The sequence below is a fragment of the Diabrotica undecimpunctata genome, chromosome 2, assembly GCF_040954645.1.
Source record: "Diabrotica undecimpunctata isolate CICGRU chromosome 2, icDiaUnde3, whole genome shotgun sequence".
Classification (NCBI taxonomy): Eukaryota; Metazoa; Arthropoda; class Insecta; order Coleoptera; family Chrysomelidae; genus Diabrotica; species Diabrotica undecimpunctata.
The window spans coordinates 136197754-136210331 of NC_092804.1; the positions used below are offsets into that span (position 1 = coordinate 136197754).

At 33.0% G+C, this 12578-nt stretch overlaps 1 protein-coding gene across 2 annotated transcripts in view; it reads left to right on the forward strand.

Annotated features, from left to right (window-relative positions):
• Positions 1-12578, forward strand: part of kra (basic leucine zipper and W2 domain-containing protein kra) — a 63135-nt gene that overhangs the window by 48514 nt on the left and 2043 nt on the right. For both annotated transcript variants that reach the window (XM_072523550.1, XM_072523551.1), the window contains exon 7: positions 8057-8383. In XM_072523550.1, the coding sequence (XP_072379651.1) occupies positions 8057-8383 (327 nt within the window). The remainder of the gene's footprint in view (positions 1-8056; positions 8384-12578) is intronic.

Here is a 12578-nt window from a genome sequence, read left to right on the forward strand (position 1 = left end):
AAATATTAGCTCTTCTAAAGCACAAAAATATTACTAGTTTTTATCGTTTTTAGCGTTTTTCTGTTTTTTGCGTTTTTAAGCAATTTTCGTGTTTTTAACGTTTTTCGGTATTTCTTGCGTTTTTCAGCATATTTCGTGTTTTTAGCGTTTTTCGGTGTTTTTCGCATTTTTCGGTGTTTTTGCTTTTTTCAGAAATTTTCGTGTTTTTCGGTGTTTTTTGCGTTTTCAAGCAATTTTCCTGTTTTTGACGTTTTTCGGTGTTTTTTGCGTTTTTCAGCAATTTTCGTGTTTTTAACGTTTTTCGGTATTTCTTGCGTTTTTCAGCATATTTCGTGTTTTTAGCGTTTTTCGGTGTTTTTCGCATTTTTCGGTGTTTTTGCTTTTTTCAGAAATTTTCGTGTTTTTCGGTGTTTTTTGCGTTTTCAAGCAATTTTCGTGTTTTTGACGTTTTTCGGTGTTTTTTGTGTTTTTCAGCAATTTTCGTGTTTTTAACGTTTTTTTGTGTTTTTTACGTTTTTCAGCATTTTTCGTGTTTTTAGCGTTTTTCGATGTTTTTTGCCATATACATACTAGTATATGGAAAATGAGCCAATACTCGCAATATTATGTAGTTTTTATTTAATAAAGTTGGTATATTTTGTGCTACTGGTTTCAAGGCTTACAATATTTGCCCCATCATCAGGCCAAATTACAAGCTAAAACAACATAAAAACGAGCAATAAATAACTGAAACACAATAAATTTATTGTGTTTAAAAACTAAAGACCTAAAGACTTAAAAAAAAATAAAGAAATAGGTTAGATTGCCATTTTATTTAGCAACTGAATAATTGCATACTTAAAATATTACTTTCAATATTTTAATGTCAGTTAAATAATATGTTGAGACGCATTAAAAGCAAATTATCTTAATAGATTCCTAGAACCATTATACGTTGTGGTGTGTGTGGATATAGCAATTAATTTTGTGGGTGATAAAAAATTCTCAGTATTTCTATTTAACAACATTCGTTTTAGTTATTATATTTTATGTTTATTGCTATATGTGAATCAATGTTATAGATGATAGGAAACTGTGTACTATGCTGAATACTTTTTTTATTAAACATAATAAAAAATAGCAAAAAAAAGCGAAAGTAGGGAAGGATATAATTTTACTATAATCCTTTTACCCTATGACAGCCGATATGTAATTAAGATATGATCAGTGGGCCTCAAACAGTGGGGCGTTAATATTTAATTCCGATCGCTTGAAAAGTAAAAATATTTAATTTCCTGTATATTATGTTCAGCAATAATATTGGAATTGGAAAATACTTTCTGCAGACACTGTATTAAATATAACCTTGAAACAAATTCTCACTAAATCACTTCTGAATTTTCGGCAAAACAAAATGTTTAAACACGTGTAGTCCAGTAATTAATTAATTAATCCAGTAAAAATATTTGCATCCATTTTTCCATGGTAATCACCTGTATTCTTTGTGGACGAAAAAGTACCGCTTCATTACACTACTATAAAAAATAGGTACTTATATACAACTACTACGCCCTAAAAAGGACGAGGATTGTACAACAGATGAAACAATCGAACTTAACAGCCCATGCTTTTTCTACTTCTTCTACTTCTTGGAGATCTTTTGATCTGTTTAATTCTGAAGCTAATGGTTAATTTCCTGGGACGTAGATTGCCAACTATCCCTCCATCTTTTAGGTGGTCTTACTGGAGGTCTTGAACCGGGCGGGTTATTTTCATGGCAATTTTTGGGAGTCTATTCTCATCCATTCGTCTTATATGACTGTACCACATCCTTTTATGCTGCCTTCCCCATCTTACAATATCTTGAATTGCAATGCTCTCTAACGTTTGTATTTCTCACCCTGTATCTTCTTGTTTTGCCCACTATTGTTCTTAGAAATGAGTGTATAAAGGAGATTACAATTATTATGACACACGGTACTCCTTATTTTTCAAATAATATTTTCTTATAAAGGCATAACTTTGATTATTGGGTAAACCTACATTATACGATAAGTCAGAAGAAATTAAAATAAATAAATATTCCGTACTCGTACTATTGCAATAAAATATTAAAACCAATAAACGATAACTTGTTGAGCAGTGCTGTTTGAAACAACATAGAAGTAAAATGTTATTCATAAAGGTATTGTAAAATATATCGCCGCTTATCTAGTCCGCTAGTATTAAAGTTACCAGCATTTAATTGCAAAGCGGTCTTCTTAGGTGGAAAATATTATTCGCTGTTTTAACTCTCCACAGCTTTATATCCGCACAGTCACCTTCTGTGAGATCCCCCTCCATAATCACATTCCCTATATATGTTTTCCATCGCATAGCTGGTCTTCCTCTCCATTCTGCTTCCATTCGGTTCCATATTTCCCCAGTTCTTATTCTTCCCCTTCTAGTAATGTGAAAAAATCTTCTCAGAAATCCAATTCGACTGTTCTTAATTCCGTATTGTTGTTGTAACTAGTCATACTTCCGCTGATGGTTTCCTATTCTAAGCTTAAGTTTAGATCTCCAACCTCTCCTTTTGTACACAGATATTACGTCTTACTTTATTTATCTTTAGGCCAGATGTTCCTGATTTTCTTTTAATTTTGCTGTCATATATTTATGTTATCTTTTTCTCGTGCAAAATGACCTGATCTTCTGCGAAAAGTGGTGAATGCAATATTTAATTTCTTTGCTTTTGTCACGGCGATTGGTTTTGTTAATTTATTGAATATCTTTACTTGTGTTTGTCACCTTATTATAATCTTTGTGTTATATTTATCCATTTTTCACCGATGTTCATTCTTCTCATTGCTCCCCATAATTGTTACCTGAATACACTGTCATACGCTTTTTTAAAACTATGAAGGCCGTGTATTTCAATGTTTTTCTCTTTATTTTGTTCGATATCTTGTCTCATGATAAATTTACTTTCGGGGCATGATCTGCTTTCTGTAACATTTTTCTTTATTGTAGTTTTCCATGTGTTGTTCTATTATATCTTTCATTACTGCGGAAAAGATTCTTGTAATAATTGAAAGCATTGCACTAATCCCCATTTAGTTATTAGTCGATCTCTTTATCTCTTCACTCGAATAGAGGATAAAACCTTTCTCCTCTATATTTCAACAATTCAATTTTTGTTTCCTGATCCGTGTGCTTTGTTGTTTCTGGCTTTTTTAAATGCTTTGATTCTATCTCCTTCTGTGATTTCAGCTTACCATTCATAGTTGTCGTAATATCATGTCTGACATTTGGATCTATTTTTGTAGTAACGTTGTATACTGTTTTGTCCATTCTCTCTCTCTCTCCAATGGCGCTACAACCCAAATCGAGCCTTGGCCTCCTCCAACCTTGCCGATCCCGCGTCGATCTTCTCCAGGTTCTTACGTCTAGCAGCTTTTGCGCGTCCTCTGCCACTTCATCCTCCCACCTTTTCCGTGGCTCTCCTTTTGCTCTTGCGCCATGTATTTTACTGTTTTGGCAATCTTTCGGTCTCCATGTTCACTAAATGACCAGCCCATCGAAGTCTCTGAAGTTTAACGAATTCTGAGATCGGTGCCTCTTTGAACAGTTCAAATATCTTCCTTAAGACTTTTCTTTCGAATACTTACGTGTCTTCTGTCATCACCCATGTCTCACACCCATAACGTACTATTGGTGTGATAATAGTTTTGTAGACCCTGATTTTCGATCTCCAGTGTGTGTTTTTGGAGCGAAACACATGATCGACTGAAAAATAAGCTTTGTTTCCCTTTACTATTCTTGTTTGGATTTCTGGTTCTTCTGTTCCATCCGTGTTTAATGTAACTCCTAAATATGTTAAACTTTCTACCGTTTCAATATCGTCCTCTATTTCAACTGTGCGTCTGTTTCTCCTAGCTCTTGACTGTGTTAGCTTTTTTGTCTTTTGAATATTAGTTCTAGTCCGGTCTCTTTTGCCCTTGTTTTTAATTGTGAATATATTTCTGCCGCCTCTTCTGTTCTGCGAGACATAATGCTAATGGCATCGGCATAGGCGGCAATCTGAATTGATTTATTTGTTAGGAGATTACCTCTTCCTATATTCAGCTGTCTTATCACACATTCGAGAGTCATGTTGAATAGTGTCGATGCCAGGCCGTCTTCTTAGTTTAATCCTTTGACTATTGAAAAGGTCTCAGTGAGTCATTTTATACTCTGACAGTTGCTGTTGACGAGACCATTTTTGCTTTTACTAGTTGGATGTATTTTTGGGGGATGTTAAAGCTATGCAATATTTGATAAACTTTTGTCTATTAATTGAGTCTTAGGCCTGTTGGAAATCTATGAATATGCTGTGGACGTTAAATGTCGTTTTCCCATGATTTGTTTCGAATTTGTTTCACTGTAAATAGCTGATCAGTTCTAGATCTTCCTTGTCGGAAATCGGTTTGATATTCCTCGACAATATTTTCAGTTAGTTGTTGGAGTCGTTTGATTAGTATGTAAGTAAAAACTTTACGCTGTGCACAAGAGGTTATACCGCGGTAATTTTCGCATTTCAGTTTATCCCTTTTTTTATAGATTGGACATATAATCCCAGTTAGTCGCTAGGGATCTTTTTATCATTCCAAATCTTGTTCATAAGCAGATGCATTTGTCCTAGGTGTTCGCCACCTAATTTATATAGCTCAGAGGGGACGCTTTCAATGCCTGGAGCCTTGTTATTCTTTCGTACTTGTATTGATTGATTTACCTCTTTCGCCGTCGTTGGCGGTTCTATATTTTTGTTGTCTCCCTCAATGTGATCTCCCTCTTCATTTTCTTACGTCCCTGGGAGATTTTCAAAATAGATTTTTTTGCCCTTTGCACGGGCCCTAAATTAGCGTGACTCGAAAAATCGAGACGCGTGTAATAACCTTGGAGATTATATTTTATACTCGAGAACGACTTGGCTAATTTTGATTTTAAAATGTTTGTATGAAATAAAATAAAATAAATTACATGAAATTTAAAAAAAAAATAGTTATACATTTTTTTAAAAATTATACAAAATCGTAAAAAAATTATACAAAATTGAATAAAACTATAAAAAACTATTCAAAATTAGAAACAATTAAATAAAACTAAATAAAATTATTAAAAAGTCAAAACAATTATAAAAAATTGAATAAAATTATAAAAAATTATTAAAAAATTGAAAAGATTACAAAGAATTATTAAGCATCAAATTATATAAAATTACCTAAAATGATATAAACTTAAATGTGTAGTGTTCTTATAAAAAATATTAACAATTCAGTAATAGTCAGACATAAAATTCCATTAACCTACATAAAGTAATAACACGCTATAACAAGTATTCACTTCTGACGGCACTACCCAGGTGCCACACTCTTCTTTATTTCTTCTATTTTATTTTTTTCTCTAAGCTCCTGTTGACACATTATAGTCATTCGTGTTATCTATTTCTCTACACATTCTCTTTGAGTATTCATTCTTTACCAGTCATATTATTTGCTTCACTTAATTTTTCAGTCCCACCCTATTTAAACTGTTAAGTTTCTTATTCCAGTAGCATTTGAGATAAAGGAATTAATATTTATCTCTGCAAACTACTGGAATATATAAAAACAATAATACTGGCATCAAATAATTTCCATTGTTTTTGATGTTATCTAATGTTGTTACATTTTTTTTTGACAGAAAATAAGATTGAAAATAAAAAAATATAGATTGCTCATTTTCTGATTAGGAAAGAGTATAGAAAAGAAAAAAAATAGTCAAAACAACATAAGGTGTAGAAAAAATTTGCGAACGTTAACAATGTTCTAATTTTGAAATTCCGTAAAAGTAATTATGTACTCTATTGCTATCATATACATTTAGTAACTTTGTGTTATATAAGTCAGAGTATATGTATGTATGTACATTTTTTGCCGCCGTTTAGACCTTATTAGGACTACGAAGATTTTTTAATCTTTCTTCCGAGTTTTCCTCCTCTGCCAGTGTATTTTCATGTTAATCGAATGTTTCTCTTTCCTTGTGATCACTTGCTAGCGTGGCGAGGACGTGGGATAGTGAGAGAGATAAGGTCCTTAGTAGATTTCATCTTATATCTGAGACCTTAACGATCTGGGAGGTTACCAAAAGGAATTTCAACTTATTGCAAACCTTTTTTATACCTGTCTTGCCCATTTTGAATAAGAATATGGTCTTGCGATTGACAAGTGAATGCTATTGGTAAGTCTTTGAGGATTCATAGGTTCTAGGTGATCAGAAAACATCATTCTTAGTTTTTTTTTACACTGATAACAACGTCTTCTAAGTGTTCATATATATCTAATGATTGTGTCTTCAGCGGAAATTATTCATTTTCTTTTATTGGTCCCAATATTTTCTTCAAAATTTTAATATATTTTATTTCAAGTTTTCATACAAACATTCTGATATATATAGGGCTGACGGCCTGGTCACCGTATTATAGATAGAGTTGTAAGTTTAAAGATAAGCTTCCGCTTTTGTACAGGTCTTTGCATAGATGGAATGCACTTTCTAATGTTGAACATCTACTTTCAATGGCATCATTCTCTGAACAACTATCAGGTGTAATAAACTCTCCAAGGTATTTAAAGTTTTTCTTGTGTTGTATTTTCATATAAGTGGGTACATTCTTGATGTTTGTAATAAACTCAGTTTTATTAAATGCTATTTTCAGGCCAGTTTCTGCGGAAATTAGCCAGGAAAAGAGCCAAGTCATCGGAAAAATGGTAATGGTTGTTATCCACTCTTTAATAATCTTTCCAAAGACAAATTAAAACAGTAGAGAAGAAATCAGGTCACATAGTCTGGTACAGATTTCAAATGGATCTGAACTCTGAATTTTACCTTTGATATGGTATTTTTTAAAGTGGCATCGATTAAGTTTATATTTTTATCTAGCCAAATTCGTAAAGGGTATTTTTTATTGTTTCTCTATCGATTGAGTCATAGGCTTTTTCGAAATCAACAAAAGTCACAACAAAATATTTTTATTGTTATGTTATTATAATTCTAATTTATTGTTTTTATTTATTATTAAAGGTTCTACACTTATAACACTTATAAGTTTATTAAAGTCTTTATTACTAATTTATCTTACACTAATAATTATAATTTATTATAATACGTGCGTTACATTTTAAAACGCGACGCGATGTTCAAAAACTAACTGTCCGTTTACAACAAAATTCCTTCTTTAAATATAAAATGCCGTTATTCTCGAAGTTCTGCCGATGAATCGATGACCTTTCATCTATTAGAACGGGATTCCATCGAATAGACGAGAAGGTGACTCAAGGACTGGTCTTTCAGCGAATTTACTAGGGGTGTAAAAAATACTTACTAGAAAAACATGTTTACAGTTTTGAGTCATATGACACGTCATTATCTATCGTAACATTATCTTGATTTCAACTTTTTGAATGTATTCCGCGCAGGAACTTGATGTTATAAAGAATGCTTGGTACTTGCCCAAAATGGGCTCTGTTTTATTAAATAGTAGTCTAGATAAGATTTTGTATGTTAGTGAAAGCAGAGATTCCATGATAATTGTTTATTTTTATCTCTACGCAGTGGATGAATAAGTGCTATTGTCCAATCAAAGGGTAAAGTTTCTGATTACCATATATTAAGAATAATGTAAATATGCTTTACCGTGTCAATATCGGCGAATTTCCACATTTCAACCAAAATATAATCATTACCAAATTTGTTGTTTTTCATGACACATAGCGTTTCCATTATTTTATCTAAAGTTTGCGGAGGACGGAGGAAGTCCATCTTATCTTTTATTAGGGATTTCAGCATTAAGGGAGATGAAAAATAATCTCCTAAAGCTGCAGCACAGGATTAGTTCTATAGTCATTGTATTGGTTGTACAGCCACATTAGGCATATAGACATTAATAATTGCAACTTAAATTTCTTTGCTTCATTTTTATCGGGCATTATGTTTTTGATTTTCATTTTGTTTAAATTTTTCACTGTATCATCCGTTAATTGTTTTTTTAATTTATCTAATATAAAGACTTTTTTTACAGGAGTTGGTAACAGAACAAGCTGTAAGACACCTCAAGTACTACACAAATCTCTTTGGCGCATTCACAGAATCAGCTCGTTCAGAAATCAATCTGTTGTTAAAAGTCCAGGACTACTGTTATTCAAACATGACCTTTATGAAGGCTTTTCAAAAAATCATAATGTTGTTTTACAAGACCGACGTGATCTCAGAACAGACCATTTTGAAATGGTATAAACAAGATTACAATGTAAAGGGTAAAATGATGTTTGTCGAACAAATGAAAGAATTCATCAATTGGTTACAGAATGCAGAGGAAGAGAGTGATTCTGAAGGTGACAGTGAATAGGTGAGTACAGTCATTTTATTAGTACAGTTTTGAAAATATCCGAATTTGGATGGTTTTTAATTTTTGGTTTAAGTATTTTTATCTTCATTTTTGGAATCATGTATTCTACACTCTCGTACTAACCCAATGTTCCTTTTGTTTACAATAATTACAAGTAGCATTCTTCTTTAAGTCCTGTAGATTTGTTTTCTTTTTACCAGTGGCTTCCACTGTACTTTGTAAAGCCTCTGCTTGTAAAGCAAGATGGGATATTTTAAAGTCATATTCATTCTAGTTTTTTCTTTAAACACACTTGCTGCTAAATTTCCAAAAGTTTGCTGATTATTAGCTACAGAGTCACAGTCAGTATGAAAGGTATTAAATCTAGGAGGTAAACTATTAATTACTTTGTAACAAACAGCACTATTAGTAATTTTCTTTAACATCTTTTAACTGTCTAACTAATAGCTCTATTGTTGATATATGCTCTGCAATCTTTGCATTCTCATGCATTTCATATTCATAAAACTTTTGCCATAGTAACTCTCTGAGATTTCTGTGTTTTGTTCATGTATTGTGATCAGTCTTGACCACATTTCGGCAGCATTTTCATAGTTTATCAAATGCTGTATTTGATTTTGAAATATAGCAGATAACAAAATTACCTGTGCCTTTGAATACTTGTCATCGCGTTCTTTCCAATCACAGTTAGTTTGGTCTTCGGGTTCTGTAACTGATTCATTCACAACTGAAGTTTCTCTGTTTTAAAACAAATGATTACACTAAATTTCCATAGCTGAAATTATCAAACTTGGTGATATTTCCAAAATCAATTTTCACAGCTGAGGCGATTGTTTGCACTGCACTAAATGTTTATTTTGTAACTGATACGACTCGAACGTAGCGAAAATAAAGACGAGGACCATTGACGACTTAAACGTGACAACAACTTAAATTTTTATCGGAACTCGAGAGTCTACTTTTTAAATCTTAAAATAAGGTGTCTGGGCCCATAACCTGATGAATAAAACAACCCGACGGTCGATTAGTAAAAAGTTTATTGAATGATAAGCCTGAGAATATTAACAAAACATGTGTTTACATTTAATAGTTTGATAGAAGTAAGAACCTAAAAAATCAAAATTCTTCTATTTTCAAATCTTTAATATCAGCTAACATCAGCATTAAAGCCCCCTCTACTTAACATAACAAGATATGTATGTGCTTCCAAAGAAATACCTCCAACACCAAACTGTACAAAAGCAGTGTTGGGCATAGCATTCTCCAAGCCTTCTCTGCACCCTTTGGTCACCACTAGGTGAATATCTCTTAAAACGATGCTCATCTGTAAACAGAAAGTTTCTCGAATCTTCCATATCCCAATCTGCATGAGCACGAGAGAATTACAAGTATTGTCTTCGATGAGCTCCATCCAATAAATGGCCTGTAGCAGGTACATATGATGATAAATTTTGGTCGCTTAATCTTCTGCATATATGGTATCAGGTGAAACTACGGTACCATGAACATCTGTCAGTCTCCACGTCAAAGCTGTAGCAGTATCTGTCCGTTTTCAAAGCACTTACAGTCCAAGAAACCGATCTTCCACGGCATTTGTTACCCTTGATCTTCCTTCTCTGATTCTAAATCAGCTTTTAACTGAATGGATCTATGAGCTGTGGGACAAGAAACTGTACATTTCCTGCAGTGAATTGATAAACTTAGAAGTAAAAAATCTAAGTGAATACTATTTATTCATGTTAAAAATATAAAATCTCACACACGTCATGTATGTTCAAAACATGAATTAAAATAAAAACTATGTTGTAGATATTCTTAAATTGTATAAAAGGAATTTTTCCAATCTCTCTGACTCCCATCATTCATATCTATCCACATCTCTCATTGTGAAAATCAATTGTTTAGTTTTATTGTTGTTCAGAACCAACCTATTTGCAGCAAACCATTGCTCCGTCCTCTGTCGTTCCACCATAGAACCCTCCAACAACACACTCAATATCAGTTGCAAAGACCACTATAGTGTCATCTGCAAAGAGTGTAGTATGTTCCATGTTTGGAAGATCATTTATATAAATCAAACGTAAAATAGGGCACAGTATTGAACTCTGGGAATATTTAACACTCTCTGCCGACAACACCCCACCAACCTTCACCCTATCTTTGAGAGTAAATAAGTAAAGCATTTAAAACATTATTACTAAATAGTCCAGCTAGGTAAAAAACTTTAGAATGACGTTTTCTGAATGTTGATATACTTATTTGTTACTCAGAAAACTTGCTATTACTTGAAAAGTTTGGGCGTGTAGGTCCAGTGTAGTAAAATTTTCAAATCGATTTATCAAATTCAGTGTCTTCCAATAGAGACTTTCGAACTTCGACAGTTGGAGCGGTCGTATTTTTGAAGCTACGTCTGTCAAAATTGTATGTCATTTATTTAGTATGTTTTGTTAAATCACTATGGGTGGATATAGCGTAAAAAAACAAATGAAAAGATACTTTTAGAAAAATGGGTGTTACGTTGGGAGCCAATTTTTAGATAAGTACAGTAGAACCTCGATTATCCGGGCCAGCTCGGACCGAGCCTTCGCCGGATAATCCAAAGACCTCAATTTATTTTTTTAATAATTTATTTAGACAAATACATGTGTCAAACGAAGAGCGGAAACGTGATACATACAACATACATGTAACAAAAAATAAAAGTACATACATATTATTATTTCTACATAATGTATATGCTATGAATAAACATTACATATTTAAAAAAAATCACTAATTTTGGTTTGTTTTTGAGCTTCGTAACTTGTACACTTTATAATTTCCTTTATGTTTTTAAGCTGAAGTACATGAATGTCATCAGCTCCAAGCTGTTCTTCAAAATATTGAATAAGTACATTTACTGCATCCCTTGGTTCCCGATGACTTGTCTTAATGACGCAATCATTGTCAGCACAATTCTCATCATCATCACTACTTGTGTCAGAACTTTCTGTAAGATAATCATCATTCATAATCTGATACCCTGTTTCTTGGCGATCACATTCTATCCATTCCTGTATTTCGTTATTGTTCGTTTCTTCCAAACCTTTGATTTGTGAGACTATAGATGCTATGTTTTCGACAGATAGCTCACCTTCATTTACGTGATTACCGTCTTCATCTTCCATATCTTCTAAGGTCATTATTTTATAAAATGATTTTTTAATATGATCCGTTTTCACTTCACTCCAAGCCCGAGCTACAGCATAAATGGCCTCTTTTAAATTTAGGCGTTTCCAAAATCCTGCAATATCACATTCTCCCAACAGTTGAAGCATAAGGTCTTTCCTGTAAAGCCTTTTCATGGCTTCGATAACACCAATTTTTGGAAAAACCACTGTTTAAAAATTACACGATCCATCCAAGCTGCCTTTTGATTATAATAACAACGGGCAGTGTTTTTATATTTTTAAAAGCCCTCGGATTTTTGGATTTTTCAATGACGGCTAACCTAAGCTTATGGGTTCCTGAGGCATTAGCACAGCATACAACTGTTATACGGTCTTTGCTTGATTTGAAACCTAAAAAAAATATTTTGAAAAATACTTTATACATAAAAAGAATTAAAGCTAACCTGGTGCACTAGTTTCTGAGCCTGCAACAAGGGTTCTTCTCGGCATTGCTTTCCAATAAAGTCCAGTTTCGTCTGCATTATACACTTGCTCAGGTTTTAGGTCGTGCTCCATTATGAGATTTTCAAAATCATAGCAAAATTCTACCATAGCTACATCATCAGCACTTAATTTCTCCCCTTGAACAGCTAATTCTCGTATTCCATGACGTTTTTTAAATCTGTAAAGCCAACCAGAAGATGCCGAGAAGGTGCCTTTAATTTTCAACTGCTCGTGAAACTTTTCAGCTTGCCTAGCACACATAGGTCCTGATATAGGAACCCCCATTGATCATTTCTGCAAGAACCACTTGGTCATAGCTTCATCAAATTCTCGAAACGTAGACCCTTTTAGAGATTTCCTGTCAGAAATTGCTTTTGCACTGTCCGCTTTAGCTACAAAGCTCTGTAATTCGGATTTTTTCTTCACAATGTCACGAACTGTTTGTTTCCCAATATTATGTTTGTTTTAGCCAACATAGCAACACTTATTTTATTTTCAAATTGTTTCAAAATTTCCATTTTTTGCTCAATAGTTAAAACATT